This window comes from Vidua macroura, chromosome 5 (assembly GCF_024509145.1).
Source record: "Vidua macroura isolate BioBank_ID:100142 chromosome 5, ASM2450914v1, whole genome shotgun sequence".
NCBI classification, from domain to species: Eukaryota; Metazoa; Chordata; class Aves; order Passeriformes; family Viduidae; genus Vidua; species Vidua macroura.
This window is the reverse complement of record NC_071575.1, coordinates 61,224,220-61,245,406: the sequence shown is the minus strand read 5'-3', so window position 1 is coordinate 61,245,406 and position 21,187 is coordinate 61,224,220. Positions and strand designations below refer to the sequence as shown.

At 42.4% G+C, this 21,187-nt stretch overlaps 2 protein-coding genes across 8 annotated transcripts in view; one reads left to right on the top strand and one right to left on the bottom strand.

Annotated features, from left to right (window-relative positions):
* The first annotated feature begins 165 nt into the window (after nt 1-165).
* Nucleotides 166-8,497, top strand: PSMC2 (proteasome 26S subunit, ATPase 2). Its single transcript, XM_053977310.1, has 12 exons — nt 166-302; nt 2,048-2,085; nt 3,170-3,251; nt 4,132-4,231; nt 4,551-4,682; nt 5,315-5,387; nt 5,532-5,627; nt 5,886-6,050; nt 6,552-6,639; nt 7,295-7,497; nt 8,038-8,134; nt 8,228-8,497. The coding sequence occupies exons 1-12, from the start codon at nt 233-235 to the stop codon at nt 8,383-8,385; spliced, it is 1,302 nt and encodes a 433-aa protein (XP_053833285.1). The 5' UTR covers nt 166-232; the 3' UTR covers nt 8,386-8,497.
* The window catches only part of SLC26A5 (solute carrier family 26 member 5), a 38,180-nt gene continuing 22,609 nt past the window's right edge, over nt 5,617-21,187 (bottom strand). For 3 of the 7 annotated variants that reach the window (XM_053977304.1, XM_053977305.1, XM_053977308.1), the window contains 10 exons: nt 20,807-20,920; nt 20,362-20,439; nt 18,823-18,918; nt 17,956-18,062; nt 16,718-16,787; nt 15,234-15,326; nt 14,204-14,326; nt 13,121-13,327; nt 12,810-12,864; nt 10,444-12,259 (listed from right to left, as the gene is read on the bottom strand). In XM_053977304.1, the coding sequence (XP_053833279.1) occupies nt 12,117-12,259; nt 12,810-12,864; nt 13,121-13,327; nt 14,204-14,326; nt 15,234-15,326; nt 16,718-16,787; nt 17,956-18,062; nt 18,823-18,918; nt 20,362-20,439; nt 20,807-20,920 (1,086 nt within the window). In that variant the 3' untranslated portion in view covers nt 10,444-12,116. Of the gene's footprint in view, nt 5,690-10,443; nt 12,260-12,809; nt 12,865-13,120; nt 13,350-14,203; nt 14,327-15,233; nt 15,327-16,717; nt 16,788-17,955; nt 18,063-18,822; nt 18,919-19,195; nt 19,298-20,361; nt 20,440-20,806; nt 20,921-21,187 lie in introns of those variants that run through there. The other 4 variants (XR_008437072.1, XR_008437073.1, XM_053977307.1 and 1 more) reach the window with 4 other exon arrangements.

Here is a 21,187-nt window from a genome sequence, read left to right as displayed (position 1 = left end):
CCGCGTCCCCGCCGGCCCTGCACCGCCCCGGCGGCCGGAGCGGCTCCCGCGGGGCGGCACCGGCGGCGCCGCCCTGGGCCGCGGGATGAACCGGCGGCGCCGTGCGGAACTCCCGGCGGCGGCCGCGGCGCCGGGGGGGGAAGGAGTTGCCTGCGCGCGGGCCGCGGTGCACCCTGGTTTGTGTTCCGGGCGGAAGCGGCGCGGTGCTGCGTAAGGCGGGCGGGCGGGCGCGATGCCGGATTACCTGGGAGCCGACCAGAGGAAAACCAAGGAGGAGGAGAAGGAGGACAAACCCATCCGCGGTGAGGGCCGACGGCGAGGACGGTCTCCGAGCAGCGCCCGGGGCGGGAGTGGGGCGGCGCCGCCGGCGGCCATGTCGGTGCCAGGAGCGGCGGGGCTGGAGGAACGGCGGGGGAAAGGCACTAAAAAGGATTAAAGAGTGCGCTTTGGCGCTGCGGACGCCGCCCCGGCAGTGTCCCCCATCCCGGCCCGGAGCCCGGGCCCGGGCGGTGCCGCCGCTGGCCGGGATGGAAGCGGGGCCGGCCGGGCCTCTCGCAGAGCCGGCTGTGAGGGCTGAGCTGGGCAGTGCCGAGCGGCGGCGGGCCGGGGGAGCCGCCGAGATCTTCAGGGGAGGAATGGACGATCGGCCTTTTAAGTCTTGTTATTTTACAAAAGGTTCCTAAAATGTCGAATTTCCTCATCGCGACAGAAAAAAAAAAAAAAAAAGCCTTTTGTGCTTTAATACTTGTTTCTATACTTAAAATGTCCAAGAAAACGTGATACAATAATGCTACACCTCCCTGGAAGGAGGCTGTGGTGAGGTGAGGGCTGGTCTCCTCTGCCGTGCCCGCAGTGAGAGAAATCGAGGAAATGGCCTAAAGGTGAGAAGGGGAGACTCAGATTAGATATTAGAAACAATTTTTTCGCAGTTCGGGTGGTCAGACAGTGTAATAGGGTGCCCGGGGAGCGGGAGTCACCATCCCTGGAGGAGTTCAAGAGGTGTCTGGATCTGGGTGATGTGGGTGATGTGGTTCCGGGGTCACAGGGGCAGGGCTGGGTTGATGGTTGGACTTGATGATCATGAAAGTCTCTTGCAGCCTTGATGATTCCGTGATAATTTCTTTCTCGTGCCGGGGGGAGCGCTGCAGAGCTGCCCGAGTGCTGCCGGCACAGTGTGAAAGTTGCCGGTTGCCCCTCATGTTTTAACTTACTGTGGCTTTTTATTTCGTATTAGTAAATATTTAACAAAGCATCTGGAAGCACAACAGTGCAAAATGTAATCAGTGATGGAGTTTGCACTATTCCCATCCAATAAAGATTTCTAAATTATAGCAACAGAGTGTTCAGTAGCTATAAAAAACAATCGATGGGGTGGTACAAATAGTCAGGAAAGAAGTACAGATCAACATAGAAGGTCTTCATAATCCTGTATAACACATGCTGCTCCCAGATCACCAATACTGTGTGGTTTGGGCTCCATCTGTCTTAAAAAGAGTGGAATTAGACGAGAGAGGAAACAGGGATGGGAAGGGAGAACGAGTATTGAAAGTCTGTTAAATGGCAAGTGATGTGAGAGTGGTGTGGCAGAGAGTGACACTAGCAGAGTGTATTTTTCTTAGTTAATGGAGAGGGGTCACTGGAGCCACCTCTCTGCAGAGACATTGCTAGTGGGAAGAGGTGACAGTTTTTCATTGATGTTGTCTTGAACATCTAGAAACAAAAATTTAAAAATATGAAGTTGTGATATTTTCCATCCCTTTTTTGAGCAGTCATAGGCTGGGAAACTCCTCTGAGTGAAGCAGAGTTGAAGTGGCTTGCTTGCTATGAGCTCTGAGTGGTGCAAATTTTTGGACTGAAGAGAGTAGCTGGATACCCTGTTTCATTTTTCTTGCATATCTGATGCTCTTTTGTTCCACTTTTTTTCAGTGAAAAGTGGAAACTCAAAAGAATCTCTCTGAAATACATGTTTTGATCTTTTAGAAATAGAATTAAAACTGCTGGCTTTGTTTTCAGAACTGGAAGCTAAGTCTCTCCTGTCTTGTTTCAGCTCTCGATGAAGGAGATATTGCCTTGCTGAAAACATATGTAAGTAACACACACATGTGGGAGTGTTAAAGACACAAAGCAGTTCCTGTGGGGATACAGTGCAGGAGTGGAGGGGTGACCACTTAGCAGGCAGAGAGTAACTCTGCTTCTCCTAATGCTTTTCTCTTCTGCCAAAGTCTTCCCTCCCTTTTCACCTTCCCATGACATGCAGCCTGCAACACTAAAAATAATCCTGGGTTTGTTAACTTGGAAGTAATTAAGAGTTTGTTTCTCTGTTTTTGTTTTGTATCTCATTGTTGATTGCCATAGGGGTCTAACAGCCAAGGCTTGACTAGGGCTTTTTCTCCCCTCCTACCACCAAACTGACTTGATTTTAGCCATCATGTTAAAAGAACATAATGTTGGGAGGCACTTTTCACAGACAATAAGGCTTAAAATGCCAATCTACCCTTTCCACTGGGAAGTACAATTCCTGAAAGATGAAACTTGCAGCTTAAGTATGTTTGACAGAAGTCTGAATTTTGTTGACACCAAGACTCCTTTACAAAGCTCTAAAATACAGCTGGTACCCACTGCAACTTCTTTTTTTATTGTCAGTGGTCTACAAAGGAGATATTGTACAACAAATCCAGGTCTGAATCTGCCTACATTAGGCAGATCTGGATCAAAAAAAGTATTTTATCACAAGCAAGAATTATGATTTGCCCCTTAATCCTTCTGCTGTCCTCTGTGGATGATGGAAAGCACTTGTACAGGTGGTTTTCAGAAATTGTATTCCAAATTCTCTGTATATGTGATTTTATTAAGACTTTTTTTAAACTATAGGAGAAATAGCTTGAAAAAGTAAGGCTGAACAGGTTTAAAAGAAAAACAGATTATTCAAGTTTACAAACATGGAAAATTTCCACCTTCCCAGTTGGTCAGTTGTGTGTGGCTGCACTTCACTTTTTTAAACAGAAATATTGTTACTGGAAGTTAATTCTGTCTTTTTTGGCTGTCATCAATGGTTGGCTGTTGTACCAAGACAGTCTGTTGAACATCTTGATGGGCAGCAGCTCTTGTCATTTTTTCCTAAACATGAGATAATTTGACTTGCAAAATCCATGTGATATTCCTTTTCCAGGGCCAGAGCACGTACTCAAGGCAGATCAAGCAAGTAGAAGATGATATTCAACAACTGCTTAAGAAAATCAATGAGCTCACTGGTATGTTTTTGTCACAGAAAGCTTTCAATAGAGGAGCCACAGATACCAAAATAAGTGTTGTAAGAAGCTGATTTCCAACAACTTCTGCATTGTTTTTTAGTTGTTATTTTTCTCAAAAGAACACAGTTCTTTATTTGGTAGCGTGAGATTTTTGATTATTAGGGTGATTTTTTTTTTCAACTGGGCAGGGCTAATCTGTACATCTGATTTTGTAATTTTGTACTTTAACACATTTTTAATCAAAATTGTGTTTTTTGTATATAATGGTGGCATGAAACAAATGCCCCTTTCTGACACCAGATAATGAAGTACTGACAACAATAACAATTAATTTGTTTCCTAATTTTTCTTTCACTGATGTATGTATTTTTGCTCGGTTGCTAATCCTGCAGTGGCTCTCAGTTCTGCCAGGAAGACCAAAATTTCTCTTGTAAAATAATCTTGATTCTTTTAAATACATCATGGAGATGGTACTTGTCATATGCATGTTTTGGAAGATTTATGGGTTTTTCATCTGTGTGAATCCCTTAGTTTCTGATACTTTGCACTGGAGCTCAGTGGAAACACTCAAGAGTTTCATTCCTTTAGTGAAATGTAGATATCCACTATCAATGCTCTGTCCTGCTGTAATCATCCCCACACTGCAAAATTGCTTGGGAGGGTGGCCAGGCTGGGATTTGAATGTTCAGCTGGCACAGTCACGTAGGCTCTTTCCTAAGGAAACTTGTTCTTTAGGAAATCCATCAAAGATATGTGTGTGCTTGTTTTGGAGGTCTCTCAAAAAGCTTCCTGCAGGGTTATCTCAAAGGTTTTGGTGTGGGAAGGAGGGCTGACATCCCAGTTAGCTGTTCCCTCCTCAGCTTGTTTGTGCTGCATGCAGGAATCAAGGAATCCGACACCGGCTTGGCTCCTCCTGCCCTTTGGGATCTGGCTGCAGATAAACAAACTCTCCAAAGTGAGCAACCATTGCAAGTTGCAAGGTGGGAACACTCTTATCCTTCCAGCAGAGCTCCATAGTGTTAAAAATCTGATTTATAGCTTACGTGTGAACTTCTTTTAAAAAATAAAGTCCATGTTGTGCATATTGAAAGTGCTTTTTACCACTGAATCGTAAAGGAACTGTGATTATGTGTGATGTATTTCATACATGTACTCATTTCTGCAGTTGTTGATGCTGTGATGGTGTAATCACAAGTACAACAGGTATTCTGGTGTATTTGGAAAATGTAAGTGTTGATGCTTATGCTTAGCAAACAGTTTGTCTGCAGTTTGTCAGGTGCCATTGTGTTTGTGTGTTAGGTGCACAAAGATTATCAATGCAGACTCCGAGGATCCCAAGTACATTATCAATGTCAAGCAATTTGCCAAGTTCGTGGTGGATCTCAGTGACCAGGTGGCGCCTACTGACATAGAAGAAGGCATGAGAGTTGGGTATGCAAAATCTTTCTGTTCTTATGAGTCTTCTTACAGACTGAAGCTTTCTCTGAGTTATCTCATGTTGTAGTTGGACAGGTCAACAAGCCTTCATTTCTAGTTTTTGCCGTGGTTGAAATTACACCACTACTGTCTTTTGGATGACAGTAGCTCACCTGCATGCTCTGCTGGAATCTTGTTTTGACGTTATTTTGACAAAAATTGGCAAAACCCATGTGTTAATGGACAGAAACCTTTCAGTTCAGGCGCCAGTAGTCCCAGCTTTTAGGGAGCCTATGTAGGCTCCTTCTTTGGCACTCTGAGGTTACACTCAAAGTAGCCAGGAAATGTTCACTGAGGACATAAAACCTGTTACTTTAAGAGTCAGTATTTTGCCAGTTTGCTTTGTGGGATATTTTGAAATTTAATTTTCAAAATACTTTGGAATTAATAGTTTTGGAAACTTTAAAATTTTCTGCAGAAAGAATTCCAGTATCTAGCCTACCTGATTATTAGCTTTCAGGGCTGGGCTGTCTTGATGCCAGAGAAAAGTACAGTTCAAGAATTCAGCTTCTCATTTACAGAGTTGTTTCTACATAACACTTTACTTAACCAGTGTTAAAATAATAGTCTTTATGCTTCATCACCAGGGTGGACAGAAACAAGTACCAAATCCATATCCCCTTGCCTCCAAAGATTGATCCCACAGTCACCATGATGCAAGTGAGAGTTGCTTTTACTTACTTTGACGTGGCTTTATCTTGTAATTGTGATTCCTTTAGCTGAATTTTGTTGTGGGCTGTTGAAAGCCTGTAGAGATTTGCAGCAGCAGGCTGGTAACTGCTCGCTCACCTCTTTGTTGTGCAGGTAGAAGAAAAACCTGATGTCACTTACAGTGATGTTGGTGGCTGTAAAGAGCAGATTGAAAAGCTGAGAGAGGTGGTTGAAACCCCTCTGCTTCACGTAAGTAACCTCCAGATTGAAGCTTCTGTTATTTTGGAAGTATTCTGGTCATCTATGAGCATCTGAAAAAGCAAGAAAAGACAATGTTACTGAGTGTAAACAGTTTAATGAAAAGAAGTCAGGTTTTACGAAGTGAAATCCAGCCCAGCCTTGTTTGCATTGCTCTTCATTAATGATTTCCTTGATTTGCATATATGCTTTGATGCACATAATCTTTAATTTCTACATAACTTTGCCTTCTGGCTCCCTTTGTTACAGCCTGAAAGATTTGTGAACCTTGGAATTGAGCCTCCCAAAGGAGTGCTTTTGTTTGGGCCACCTGGCACAGGCAAAACCCTCTGTGCCCGTGCAGTGGCTAACAGGACTGATGCCTGCTTCATCAGAGTGATTGGATCTGAGCTGGTGCAGAAATATGTGGGAGAGGTAAGAGCAAGTACCTGATGGAGTGTGGAGGGGTTTGGGGATTTCCCTTGTGGGTACCAGACACCACAGTGGGGTCAAGGGATGGATGTACTTGGAAGCTGCAGGTGCAGGGGGTAGGAGCTATCAGACAAATCACTGCAGGTCAGGCAGTGGTGACATGACCTCAGCTTTGCTGTCACTTATGAGAGGGATTTTGCAGTACAGAGTTCAATCTGCAGTTCAGGAGGATTCTGGAATTAGGATTCTGCTCCCAACTCTGCCACTTATTTTTCAGTTGGCCCTGCGGTAAATTACTTCATCTGTTAAGAGCAGTAATTTTTCTCTCCTTTATAAATTACTTTAAGCTTTATATTTGTCCCATTATATACGTGAACAAATAAAAAGAGTTTTCACATTGGAAACTTAGAAGTATTTGGAAGCATGAAAAGTTTGATTTTGATCATTTTCCTTAATGTGCTTAAAATCTCTAACAAAATCTTGAATATTTTTTTTTTCTTTCAGGGAGCTCGAATGGTTCGTGAACTCTTTGAAATGGCCAGAACTAAAAAAGCTTGCCTTATATTCTTTGATGAGATTGATGCCATTGGAGGTATGTTTGTAATAGCTACAGTTCTAATCTCATGTGAGAGCTTCCAGGTTTTCTTGTAGTTCTGTATCTGGATTGATGCATTTCAAGAAAAGTGCTTGTAAATACTGAGTTAGCAAAACTACTCCCAGCACACCCTGTGTCCAGGAAGCTGTCAGGAAGTGGTTTATATAGCCCAGATGGGAAGCCATTTTTGCACATTTGGAACACCCAGATTATTCAAAGTTTAGTGAAGAACCTCTGTATTTTGTTTGCAAAAAAGTACTGTTAACTTAAACCCCCTTCAGCTTCTGGACTACACCCAATGTCCTTGTTACTTCCTGAACATTATTATTTATTCTCAAAAGAAAAGTCCTTTGGAAGTAGAACAGTTCTCACATAGATAGGGGAGAAGGATGATTTTGGTTGAGGGAAGGGCAAAACAAACAAAACTACATGGGTAAATTCCAGCAGCCTGGCCAGTTGTTAGGTAGGGAGATAGAGGCCCTTTTGTACTCAGGACCTTTTTAACTCATCACACCTTTTTAACTCATCACAAATACTTGTATGCACTTTAAAATAATTTTCCCAGGTGTCCTGTGTTGTGGCCACTGTGACACCTCTATGTCCATGGCTTGGAGCTGCCTCTCCCTCTGAAACTCGTGTGTCTCCTCTCCAGGTGCTCGTTTCGATGACGGGGCAGGGGGTGACAACGAGGTGCAGCGCACCATGCTGGAGCTCATCAACCAGCTGGATGGGTTTGACCCCCGGGGCAACATCAAAGTGCTGATGGCCACAAACAGACCTGACACTCTGGACCCAGCACTGATGAGGCCTGGCAGGCTGGACAGGAAGATAGAGTTTAGCCTGCCTGATCTTGAGGTGAGAACTCTGTTTCACTGCCAAGTGTGTTCTGATAGCAGAGCATTTCTTGCGTTAGGGCACCATTGTCTGGAAGTTTATGAGAATCAGCAAATGCAGCACTCTTAAATTATGTGAAACTACGTGGAAGTATGGGGGATTAAAGATGTACCAAAGGTTTTTCCACACTGCACAGATTCCATCCTGGCTGAGAAGCCATGGTAAGCAGCTGTAATCACTGTATGTTCCTGCCTCAACAGAGAAAAAAATCCTTTAACCAGATCCACAGTTTAGTTCAGAAGCTGGAATGTGTTTTGTTTGGCTCTTCTGAGAGAGATTTTTTGAGGTACCTCTGTGAGGAAAGCCCTTTTTAAAAGTTATTTTCTTACTTTAGTGTCATGGACACTTAGACATTCCAGTCCAGACATGGGAAACCGTAGTTGGGCAGCAAATACAAGATGTATTTTCCATTTGCCTGTGCTGTGGAGGCAGACAGCTGCAGGCTGGATTCATCACCTCTTTCATGACATGAACACCTCTGTCCTCCTCCCTTTCCTTCAGGGACGAACTCACATCTTCAAGATCCACGCTCGTTCGATGAGTGTGGAGAGGGACATCAGATTTGAGCTGCTGGCTCGGCTGTGTCCCAACAGCACAGGTAAGCTGAGTGTATTTATTTCTTTACTTAGTTCTGTGTGTGCTCCGTGTCCCTGGCAGTTGGTGCTGAGTTGTTTATCCCCGTCTCTCCCAGGCGCTGAGATCCGCAGTGTCTGCACGGAGGCAGGAATGTTCGCTATCCGAGCGCGCCGGAAAATCGCCACCGAGAAGGACTTCCTGGAGGCAGTGAACAAAGTCATCAAATCGTATGCGAAGTTCAGCGCTACCCCCCGCTACATGACCTACAACTAATACCTGGGAAGGTTCTTCCTGTTCCCCTGAAACTTTCTGTGGAACAGAAATCCAAGTGTAGTGATTTGTGTTTTGTTCTTGGAAGCTAGAAATAAACGGAGTGTTCCAAACAGTAGGGGTGTGTTCATTGTGAGGATTTTACTCCTGTAGATTGTTGCTGCTGTTGGGAAAAGATCTCGGTGAGGTTACAGCAGCACGGCCTAAGCCACAGATAAGTTTAAATCAGATACCTAGGAAATGTCAGACATCACAGGTTTAGATGTCTGGTCACCATCTACACCCCAAAACTTGAATCTGAGCCATAGAGGTGCTAGAAGACCCCTGAGTGACTCCAGTGTTTCTGGGTGTGCTGAGAAGTGCTTGTGTGTCCCAAGAAAACAGAAGATGCCATGGGAAGGCACTTGTGGTGGTCTGAATCATTGCCCAGCTAAGGGAAAACATGAAGGGACATTTTTTCCCCTCCCTCCAGAATTCTCTGGTACTGTCACAACTTGGCTTTTTTATCTGCAGTGGTTTTTCGATCCCTTTTGCTGAGATTCTTTGTTGTGTCTTACAAAATAGTAAATGGGTCAAGGAGGAGGAAGGTGTGATTTCTTAGTGCTAAGGGACGGAAAATTCCTTTGCCTGGCTCCTGCTGTGAAGTTTGACATCAGTCTGGTAGTGAGCACTTTGATACATTGTATGACTTGTCTGAGATGCTGCTGCTGCACACAGGATGACCATGACAGGGTCCTGGTGCTCCGTAGCTGAGCGGTGGCTGGGAGTTGTTGGCCACAGGCAGCCTTGAAAGGTTAATCTTTGTTCATCTGGCATGTTCCTGTAGAGCTGGGTGTGCTCAACAAAAAACAACAGCCTTCCCTTTTCCTTTTCTTTCCAGTGTTGCATTAAAGTGGTTTCAGGGGAAGAGCTGGAAGAGGTTAAAGAAATACCCAAGGGAAAAAAATGCCTTTGGGAACTGCTTTGTCTGGGAAGTGGGAGAAGTTTTATTGTCAGTTGTATCAAAATGAGACCCATCAACTTATCAAGCTTAAATTATGAAGCCACTTCCTATTTTTTTTGAAATAGGAAGTGTGTGCGAAGAGAGAATATGCAGCCAGGGACTGAGTTAGGGTTCTGACTGGTGTCAGTATCTTTTGATATGGAAACTTGGGCAATCTCAATACTTGTGTGTCATTTCAGGAAGACCATTTTAGGCAGGGATGGAAGTTTATTGGTGGGACAGAATGTTTCTCATTTTCAGATAGCAGCACTGACAGCATCTCTATTTACCAGGAGCAGCACTTGAAATCAAGTGTAGCTTTTACTTGAGAAGGGTAAGTGAAGTATTTAGAAAGAGTTTGGATCTTAGCAGATATCCTGAATTATCATCAGTGCTCTTGCAAAAAAAAGGAGGGAAAAGGAACATGACTCTGCTTGTAACGAGGTACTGAGCCAGATTTAGGCCATACAGTGCCATCTGCTGTGGTGGGGCTTCAGCAGCAGGGGGGAGTCACACCCCTGTCCCTGCAGACAAACTGCAGCCCTGTTACAAGGTCAGAGGACCTGGGGTTGTTTATTCTGGCACTGACAAGCCTAAGATGGGATTTAACTTTTAGATAGTGGTCTGTTAATCAGTGCAGGGAAGAAGTGGGTTCCCTTTTTAGGGGCTGGCTCAGGCTGCCAGTGGGAAGCAGTACTTCAGCTGGTGGCAGCAAAATACAGGACGAGATGAGCAAAAGCTGCTCAAAATTTTGTTCTATGGGATGAGTTACCAGCACTGCTGGGGGGTTGCAGGAGCACTTGTTCTGCGTGGTCTGGGATGTGGGACTTCCTTGGGCAAAGGTTTTCAGTCCAGCATTTCAGCACTTCCTGGGAAGTGCATCTGTTTCTACCATGGTGGGAGATCCAGCTTTAGTTGTGTATCCCTGTGAGGCCTGAAATGGAGAGGTTTTATGGGGGTGACAGGAGTGAGGAGCAGGCACCAGCACTGCAGGGAAGACCTGCCTGGAGGTGGAAACCTCTCTTGTATCTGGGGCTCTCAGCCTGTCCCTCATACAGAGTCTCACCAAGACAAAGTGGAAAATTTTGACAAGTGACATCACTTTATTTTGGAAGTTGACAGGATTTCAATGTGAACTGAAGAGACTAGAGTGTTAAAAACTGAAGCTGCAACAAGTAGAAAAATATACTGTAAGTAGATACAAAGGCTTGTTGAACTAGTTAACATTATAAAATGTACCAAAAGTTGTTTAAATAAGCACACACAATGTCTGCATATGCATGCACTTTATCCTTTGAACTCCAACTAAGCAGCAATTTCTGATGCAGAAAGCTTCCCATCCTTATGGGCAGGGGAGTCTGAGGAAGTAAAGTATCTTCCCCAACTTCCCTGGTCCCTGGAAACAGTTTACCTGAAGCAAGCCCTAAATATAACAGAGCCTGAAATAAAATATTACATTCTGTGACCAGAGGTGAGGAAGGTGTCTGAATTCCTTATGCACAGGCCTGTGATTTGAGGGTACTGAGTGAAATGTCACTGATGCCCCCCTTCCCCTGTGCTGTCAAAATAACCTACAGAGAAACACTTTTAGGTTCCTGCCTCTGCTGAGCTTCACACTGACTGTTGTGAGGGAAACAGGGACATTGAAGGTTTCTTTTGCATGATTTCCACGGTTTTCACCTCACACCTGGAGTGAGGCAGTACTGCAGTGGCCAGGCTGACAACAGAAAAAGAAACCCTGTGCTACTGTTTCTTTTAAAAACCCAAACATATACCATTTTTGAGTTCTATTGAACTCTATTACTTAAAGCACTTAAAAGCTGTGGCAGAAGCAGCACTACTGGGAGGAAGATGGGCAACAGAAAAGTACCATTTTTTTCTTTTTTTGGACCATTGAGACTTTAGACCTTGCTTAAATTTTCATTCCAGCTTAAGAGACTGCATATAGGGCATCAGTTCTTAACTTAAATAGGCTTAATTCCTGTCTTAAACCAGTTTTGTCTTCAAACTTTGAAGCTAAATTAAGTTTAGCTTAAAATCAGCTGTGTTCTTTTCTAGAAAGCCTAACCAAGTTTTGTCAGTGAAAGTACCATACTAATAATGTAATAATTAAACAATGAGTTTCTGACTTGAAGTTCACTTAGAGCAGAAATGAAGAATTGGGTATAGCTGAGACTAGGTATTTTTAGGTATTAGGTATTTAAAAAAAAAATAACTCTACCATCCAGGTTTAAAAACAGCAGCAGCTAAATGCCACCAGTATGAATTCATTGATCCAGTTGGCAGAGTATTATAAATTGTACAAATTTGTTGTATGCAGATGTTGACATCAGGCTTTAAAAGTAATCTAAGAAAGTTACTTAAAGACACTGGTACAGTGTATTGCACTTGCAGAACAGTTACCTCCTGCAAGATCCCACTTGTAGTGAGTTAAAGTGCCCATTTTCTCAACAGAAATAGGAATGTCACCTTGTCCACCAGATTATGATTGCAGCAGAATACACTGAATTTTCTTTTCTTGCATAATTTTGTGCTTGTATATTATTGGAAGGCTATACCCTGATTGAAAGAAAAAAATTCAAGAGCATGAAAGCTTCCATTTCCTTATCTACTTTTCCTACAAAAAAATAAGCACCACCCCATACCCGTAGATACAAACAGCCTCAGGTGCTCTTCAAACTGTGCAAATTAAATACTCAGAAAGAATCTCCATCAGCATAAATCTGGCTCCCATTCTGCTCAATGCCACTCTTCAAAGGTCGGCGTCAGCCTGTGCAGCAGACCCATCTTTCACTTGGCAAGCAAGGACAGCATCGTGAATACTGTGAAACAGCAACTCTCTTGTTACGCTTTTATCAAAAAAATTCAGTCTTGTCAGCTCATTCATAACAGGGCCTACAAAACAAAACCCAAACATGGCATCAGCACACACACTTAAGTACAAAGATGGAAGACAACGGCATCCCAGGAAGAAGATGAGAACTTGTTCTCTTACTTGTTGTTACCAAAAAATTTGAAATAGTCAAGCGCATCACATGCTACTTCTACTCCAAGCAGTCTATGCCTGTGCAGACATAGAAGCCTAGTCTTGGCAGAAGATGTTACAATCCCAAATATTGGATATTGGAACATTTCAGGCTTTTTTCCTTATTACATTACCACTACGATTTCAAGACACTAAGTTCAGTGTGGCATTCACAACTCGCCAGCTGGAAGAAATGGGAGCAGGATCCAGTCCTCACAAAGCTCATTTCATCAGTGCTCCACTTTCATTAAAGTTAGGGCTCTAGTGCATATGGGCTCACTTTTCCTCAAATCCAATTTTTTGTGAAGTGCTGATACTACTGAGGCACTACTGGCAGCAGGAAATTCGGGAGCAGAGGGAAGGAGATAAAACACAATCTCTCCTATAAAGCTCACAAAAAAAAAAAAAATCTCAACTCACCACTACAGCTGGCAATGCAGACACATACACCAACTTCTTTGTATTCTTTTATAATCTACAACAGAGTTAAGCTGAAGTTAAATGCAGATAATACATCATCATACACATCACAGTTCTGGAAGCCAAATACTGTGAAAGCTGCAGAGTACACATTCCCCAGTGTTCAGCTAAAACTTACAAAATTAAACCAGTGATTAGGTGAGATATTGGATTGTATTTGAGCAGGCAGTTATGTCTCATGCTGACAGGCTCCTTATTAGGTATCTGAAAAGTTTTCTGTGGGTTTTTCTAGGAAAAAATACCCTACTTACTGATTTTAGTGTTTTTGCTCCAACTGAATCCACAAAGTTCACCGGGGTGAAATCCAGAATTAAAGAGTGAATACTTGATTTGGGCTCCACAAAATGTTCATGCTCATCAGGAGACATGTCTTGTACACTAGAATCTGCAAATTTTCCATTTACAGGTAAGTCATCACTTGCTATCTCATGTTTTACACTTGCTTCTACGTCGTTAGTCTGGGAGAGAAGATGAATAAAGCTTAAAGGCAATCAATGCTTTTTCAATGTAAATCCCTTTGCTCCCCTCACTCGTGTTCTTTAAGCCCTTAGAAGTTGGCAACCTCCTGGTCACTACAGAAACTGGCTTGACATGCACACACACTTCCATATCTTGTGTATATCAAGGTTGGTCCTCTTATGCCCAGCCTTTTAACAGTCACACACAAGCAGCTTAAAGCTGTTATCTCAGGACTGAATTACCCATTTCCTTCAAACACTGACACCTGTTCATCTTTACTGACACATTTTTACTCCATTTCCTCATCTCATCCCTGCCTGATTCCATCAAAAAATATATATTCAAAATAAAGAACAGCAATTAGGCTCTCAAGTTAGGCCCTTTTTAGATTTCCCATGGTAAAATCACACACCATCTCCCACCATGATGGTGAATTTAAATATGTATAAAAGTACAAGCATGTCCCAAATAACCCTTCTCAGTGTATCTGGGCCATGCCAGGATTAGCAGAGGGGATGGCACCTTCTTGTTACAGGAGCTGCTGATTAGAATTAATTTATTATATATTATTCCTACATTATTATTCCAAGTATGTGGGGAGGGGAAGAGTCCCTTTGATTTCTGCCAACACCACTGGTGAGACAGTATGACAGCATGGAGAGTTTCTGTGCTACTCTGTGCTACCTGAATGCAATCAAGGTCCAACACAATTATCCACAATTATCCAATTAACCTCTGATCCTTACACTGTTGCTTCAGCCACCTGTCCCCACTGCACAGCATTTCCTCCCTAAGCAGCACACCTTGTATGAAACACAAGAGTGGTAACACCTGAAAGCAGCCTGTAAGCTGATAAAGCAGAGGTAAATATTTACCGAAGAGCTCACGAGCTTCAGCACAGCTTGCTTTCTGTGCTCATTTGCTGCCTTTATCTCCCTGGCATGGCGCTTCTGGGCTTTTCTCCTTGCTTTTAATAAGGCACCAGGGTCCACTCCAGTCTGTCAGGAGAAGAAAGTATGATCAGAGGAGATTCAGCTTGTTAGGATGGCACAGGAATGTCAATTTGCACTGAATTAACCACTGCCATAAATTTAAAGAAGAAGCTGCATTTTCCAGCTTCCCTTGGTAGGGGCAAGAACAGTGTAAAGAAGGAATCATCTTGGCAAGCACTGTGTTAACAAGATGAGGGAAAGATGCATCTCATTCTTTTCTTGAAATCAGAGAGTGTTGTGTTTCAACCAAGTACTGATTAGAGTGCAGAGAGCAAAGGGGAGAGAAGTGCTTTTGGGCAATAATCACCAATATCTCTTGCTTTGTGAGGGCAAGTACTACCCACCTGTTTTGTTTAAGACTCGCCGTGGGAGCTACAGAAAAATGTTTCAGAAGTTAGTACGGGTGCAGTTGTCACTGGGTCAGGTGGTTCTGCTATTGCCACTGCCACCCAGTGACAGCACGGGTGACACAGGCAGTGAGGCACGCCCTGCGTGCAGGTCATCTGTTGCCCATGAGAGGCACTAAATGCCCACAGTATTCCACGGTCTTTCACTCCAGTAAAGTTAGTTACCCAATAAGGAAACTTTTATTCCCATTTAGTTTTCAGTTCAGCAACTAGCTTCCTGCTGAAAAAAAAAGGTTTGACCAGTCTGTGCTCTGCACCCACCACTTTCCATTCAGAGCAGTCAGTATGAAGCAACACTTGGTTTATACCCTCCCACCATGTTGTTGCTTCCTAAGATAATTTGTAGCTGGCTGGAGTGTCACCTCTCATATTTTGCAGATCACCAGGGGCTGCAGGCTGATATACACTGTGCTAAGGGCTACACTGAAGGAGCTGAAAGACGAGCATGTTTCAGAAGCCAGTTTGAATTTTCAGGAAACAGACATTAAAGAATTTACTTTACTCACCTTTTTCTTCAGTGCCCTTGTATATGACTCACTATTAGCAAAATAAAGAGATGTATTAGCTTGAAATATTTTGATTCCAGGATATTCTTTAACCTAAGGAAAATATTGGATGTGAACAGTTAAACAGAATAAAAGCCCTTATGTAATCATAAGACACATGAACATGCAGCAGTGCAACAGCCAACCCTGGATGGCTCTCAGCATGTGCCAGATAAAGAAGGTTGGCACTGTTGTGAGCAAAGGCAACCAGGAGATCAGAACCTCCCCCTTTCCCAGTGTAACTCTGCACACTATCAATGCCTGGTAACATTTCTCCTTCTATACTACACCAAAATGTAAAAATGTACAGCCATAAAAATTAAATATTTGCAGTTCTTTCATGTTGCTATTTGCAGCTGATATTACCATGAGGAAATCATGCACTCCTAGAATTGCTTCCTTTTAGCCACCCTTTCAACAGGCATAATAACATTTCCCTCTTTCTCTCTTTTTCTTGACTCCCCAGGTACCAAGAAAACCAACCTTTCAAATCTTTGGTTTTATCTAGACCTTCAGACAGGTCTTGATATTCACTTCTCTCCCCTACTTAAAATGCAGTCTTCTCTAAACAGGCTGAACTGTGACATTTTACATGCAAATGACCTGGCCAGCAGCAGAGACCCAGCCTGCCATATGCTGCCAACCCCACCTTTACCCAGGAGGAAATGCTGACTGCATTCAGTGTAACAGAAACAGAGTCTCCTCTCCTTTGCTTACAGATATAAATGTGAGCACTCATACTCCTGCTTTGCATATTTAAAGCAGAACTGCACAATCTTTTTCCATAGGTTTTTACAGACTGGTTCCTCATAAAGGCCAATGTAACTTTCATAGCAGCATCTCTGAGAACTAGTAGAGAGTGCAGAAAATTGTAGCTGCTGTTTGGGAATAAATACAGGATGTTTATATCCACCACGCTGACAAAATGTAATGCTTTCATCAACTTTTAGTTGAACAAAATGGCATTTATGAGAAGCTAAGTGCATGGTGAGCAATTGTGCCATTAATCACATATATTTAATAAGCAGGAGATGGGTGGGATGCTGTTTTGAACAGTTTGTGCAATTCTGAAGAACATACAAGTTTGAATCCTGAGTTCCATGGATTCCATGCACTACTGCCACACAAATGAAGGTGGTGGCCTGGTATTCACTTGTTTACATAACAGGTTTAGCACTGGTATTTCTAAACACTGGGCCAATGGAGCTAGTATAAAAGTACTTCTGATCACTGCCTGGTGAAGTGTACGTGCAGTACAAAGAACTCGCACTTTGAACAAAGCAACTTTTACTACTAAACCCAAATTTATTTCTTTCCTTTCAATACAGGTGAATGCTCAGCGGCCAGCACTGCATGTGCAGTGTGGTAGGACAAAGCAGCAAATTGCCACAGCTGTCTTTGCTCCACTGAATGAAACTCCTCAATGCAGAAGAACATGTTCCTACCTCTTCGTACTCTTCCACATCACAGTAGATGTCAGTGTTAGGAATCTGACCGAGGATTCTGTATTCAGGGCTAGAGAGAAAGGAAACAAATATTTCTGTATTGTCACTTATAAAGTGGAAAAGTGAGTGTTTAACACAGACTGAAACTTATTTTAAATGGTCATTCTGCAGGGCCTGTCTGGTACAGGGTTATCTAAACATTATCAAATGCAGTGAGCAGTTTATGGCAGAACACAATTAAAAGAAAGTTGTTTCTGTCAGTGCAAAATCAATTTATAAGCTTAGTGCTGAAATGTTGTCATTTTCTGAAAAGCTTGAGTCAAAACATGCAAAAGTACAGGGCAAATTCTCTGTTACCCCAGGACAAGCATCAACTGGTGCAACTCTATTGACTATCCTGCAAATATGCAAGCTCATACTGACAGAAAACATGCTGCAATTTTGAAGAGCCACTCTGCTCTCAGGACAATGCCTAAGCAGATGAATATTCCCAGCTCACAAGAACTGTGACAGCAAAGTCCATTACTGTTCTGTTTCCAAGAATAATACTGTATAGAGATTATACTTATTTATGCAGAGTGGAAATCTCACAATTTGCTTTCACTCCAATGCAGACACAACCAAGACTTTTACACAGTTTCCACCTGTCCCAGACCTTGAGCCCGGAAGCCTCATATGCCAATCCTATGCACACATGCAAGAAATAATGTCACTGTAGAACTGGAAAGCTTCACAGTAAGAACTTTGTCACTTTGAATGGGGAGAATTGACTTGAAAACTAGAAGAACAGCCACTGTATTTTACAAATTAGAACTTTCTTTTAAAATACCTAAGCATTCATCCCATGATAACCTGACACAACCTCACCTCAGCTTGTTTGTGACAGTTAGTGCACACAAAACGCAATCATGTACTGAAACTGGCAGAAAGAAGATTTAAAGTTATAAACACTAAGCATTAAAAGAAATAAACAAGAAGATTAACCACAATGTGAAATGAAAAATCTTCTGTTTATTACTGAGAGTACAAGTTCATGCCCTCTAAAAATTTTGTTCTCAGAAAAAGAAAATGTGAACCCTGGATCAGAGCCAAAGGGCATGACCCATATTAGGAAGAAAGTTCCATTCAGCATGCAGTTGAGGAGGGTGGGATGGACTTCTGTTTATTTTCACCCCTTAAGCAAACAAAACCACATAGAAGATCAGCAAACATTAGTTTTGATAAAGAAGAAATCTGACCTTTGTGTTCTGTAAATAACGGTTATCATTGCAAATGTTACTGCAGTAAGCAAACCATAGTCTAGTCCCAGGAAGAGAGAAGCCACAAAAGCTGCCACCCAGATAGCCTAAAACAAAAAAAAGTTGTGAATTATTATGCATCCTCTTTCCTGTTAACAACAAAAACAACAACAGAACCCAACCTCAAAACCTATGTATCACTTCTGATCAGGAATAGGCTCTAATGTAACCCATCATGATGCCAGACGGGAATTGCCTTAACCTTTCAGAAGGGCATAAATCTCAAGGCACTCTAACATATGGCAAACTGTCACATATTAATTACTGCCTCAAGTCCTGTTCTCCAAGGAATCTTGTTCTACCATCATCAGACTCCAAATAACTTAAGATAAAAAAAAAATATTCAAGGCTTGCAAGTAGCTCTAACTCAGTTCCATCAGCCAGTTCATCCGGGAGAGAAATGCCACCAAAATGTTCCCTCCAATACACTCTTAGCTCTGGCCCACTCCAGCCAGGTTTTTGGTTTGTTTTAAAATACCTTCAAGTGGTTTTCTTTGTTACTCTGTTTTGAAATTCTTCTCAGACATTCCCACAGCCTTCAGAGCAGTTTCTATAGTAAAACTGCCAGAGCTTTTGCTTTTACTGCAACCAAACTACTTCTGACCTGAGTTATAAGATTGTTGAGCAACAACAAAAATATTCTTGTCTCTGACAGATCACTCTCCCAGGGTACTTACAGCTCCCTGACTTATGTTCATCTGAAATACAACACTAATTTGTAATTCCTTGGTAAGTTTCTATGCCATTTTGGGGATAGCAACAAATTTAGTACAGTAAAGTATATGCACTGAGCTGTGCAATACTCACCAGCTCGATCTTACTGGTTCTCCAGAAGTGCATGACATCTCCAAACTGTTTAAGCATTCCCTTCAGGTTCACCATGACAATTGCAGCTAGCACTGTCTAAGAACATTACAGAAATGCCATTTTCAGAAGCGAAATAAACCCAATGCCAAATAAGAACTACAAAGAATCACAAATAACTACTTCTGTGCTTTATAACTGATATAAGTCCGCTGAACAGATGTTCTATTAAAAAAGCCACAACTTTTCAGGTAGTTCAGTGGACATGTGCTTTTACTGCAGCTGCAGAATTGGCAAACCAGTTCAGTTCAGTTTGATTTATTCTTTCCTAGCAAGAGGAATCACATGCTCCTACACTTCATGCCGCTACACTTACAGTGCCTGAAGCAGTAGACTATAATCTCAAATTCATGTTTCTCTACAACATACTGAAACAATTCCTGCAACATTCATATGGTTGTAACCCAAGGTCCAACTCCTATAACAAGAAACAGGAATTGTGTATCATCTTTTGCACATCACCAGAAACAGATTTTTTTTAAAGTCAGAAATATACTTTTTCACATAAATATATTTTTATACAAATAAGTATAAACTGCAGCAAACCCAACTCATTATACTGAGCCATTAACTAGCCCCAGCCTTCTACTAGCCAAGCTATGACCTTCTTTTAACCTTTGAACTTCAACCCAGAATTCCTATGCTGCAATCAAATGTGGCCAGCAGGACCAGGGCAGTGATTGTCCCCCTGTACTCGGCACTGGTGAGGCCACACCTCAGTCCTGTGTTTGGTTTTGGGCCCCTCAGTACAAGAAGGACATTGAGGTGCTGGAGCAAGTCCAGAGAAGGGCAACAGAGCTGGGGAAGGATCTGGAGCACAAGTCTGATGGGGAGCAGCTGAGGATGTTTAGTCTGGAGAAGAGCAGGCTCAGGGGTGTGACCTTATCACTCTCTATGCCTGAGAGGAGGTTGTGGCCAGGTGAGGATTGCACTCTTCTTGCAAAATAAAATGTGACAGAATGACAGTAAATCGCCTCAAGTTGTGCCAGAGGAGGTTTAGATTGGATGTGAGGAAAGGTTTCTTCATGGAAGTGTTTGTCAAGAATCAGAACAGCCTACCCAGGAAGTGGTTGAGTCACCATCCCTGGAGATATTTAAAGCGAGTAGATGCAGCACTTAGGGGCATGATTCAGTGGTGGGCTTGGCAGTGCTGAGTTAACAGCTGAACTCAATGATCTTAAAAGTCTTTTCCAACCTAAACAGTTCTAAAGCAGAATTGCTTGAAGGTATTCTTATGTTCTAAAGATAAGAGTCCAGGATATGCAATACTAAAAACAACAACAACAAAAAAATCATGCTGAATAGTTCAAAACATTATTTATTTCTAGGCTAATTTACAGCAAAAATGCATACAAAATTTAAAGGTTTCTGGATCAAAGCCTAACTGTCGTTTACTAACCCTCTTACAATCTCAAGTTTTAGCAATACTCATGGGCCTCTGTTCACAGTCAATGCAATGCCTAATATGCAAAACTCCCTTACCTGTGGAAGTGGTTCAAAAAGGTATCCAATAGCCACAATTACCAACAGAACCATAACTGCAGAGAGTGTACCTGCAATCTGAACAAAAAAAAAACCAAAAAAAACAAAAAAACAAAACCAGTGATTATTCAGAAGTGTTCCCAAGGGGAACTATTACCGATTAGCTAACTCCTTGTGCTTTCAACAAGGCTGGTTGTTCACACGACTTTTGATTCACCCATTCAATTCACCCATTTTGCCTATCATGCCACTTTCTGTCCTGACCCAGTCTGGATTTGAAACATGGGAAACTCCAGTTAATTCTTCTGTTTGAAACGTGGGAAACTCCAGTTAATTCTTCTGGCTCAGGCAGAGAAATATAGCCATCTAGATAAGCTTCAGACTTTCGTTTTGGAGCTCCAAAGAGTAAACTTTGTTTGGCTCAGGATTTGGGTATTCTACATACCTGAGTTTTTCCACCGGTGCTTTCCTGGACAAGACTCCGAGACATTGAACATGTGATTGAAATGGTTTGGAAAAATGACCCCACAGAGTTGCATATTCCCAAGGCAATAAGTTCCTGTGTTAAACAACAGAGCAAAGAAAGCCAAATATACACTTGTACTTAGCAGTGGTACCAAGCTGGAACTATCCACAGATATTAACAACCACATCTTATTTACATTGCTTTCTAGCAACTTCATTGTAGAGAATAAGCAACCTAATTGTAGCTTATACTTGTAGTTTTCACACAAGTACAAGCTAATGCATGTAAAGTCATCTGTTAAATAAAGTCTCTGATGAAATGCTGGAGACATTTCCTATCCCTAAATGAAGCCTCCCCAAA

Bases quoted from the DNA above. Each gene is read 5' to 3' on its own strand.
- PSMC2 (XM_053977310.1), top strand. From the start codon at position 233: ATGCCGGATTACCTGGGAGCCGACCAGAGGAAAACCAAGGAGGAGGAG. The intron at 303-2,047 runs GTGAGGGCCGAC...GTCTTGTTTCAG, and splicing joins GGAGGACAAACCCATCCGCG to CTCTCGATGAAGGAGATATT. The intron at 7,498-8,037 runs GTGAGAACTCTG...CCTTTCCTTCAG, and splicing joins TTAGCCTGCCTGATCTTGAG to GGACGAACTCACATCTTCAA.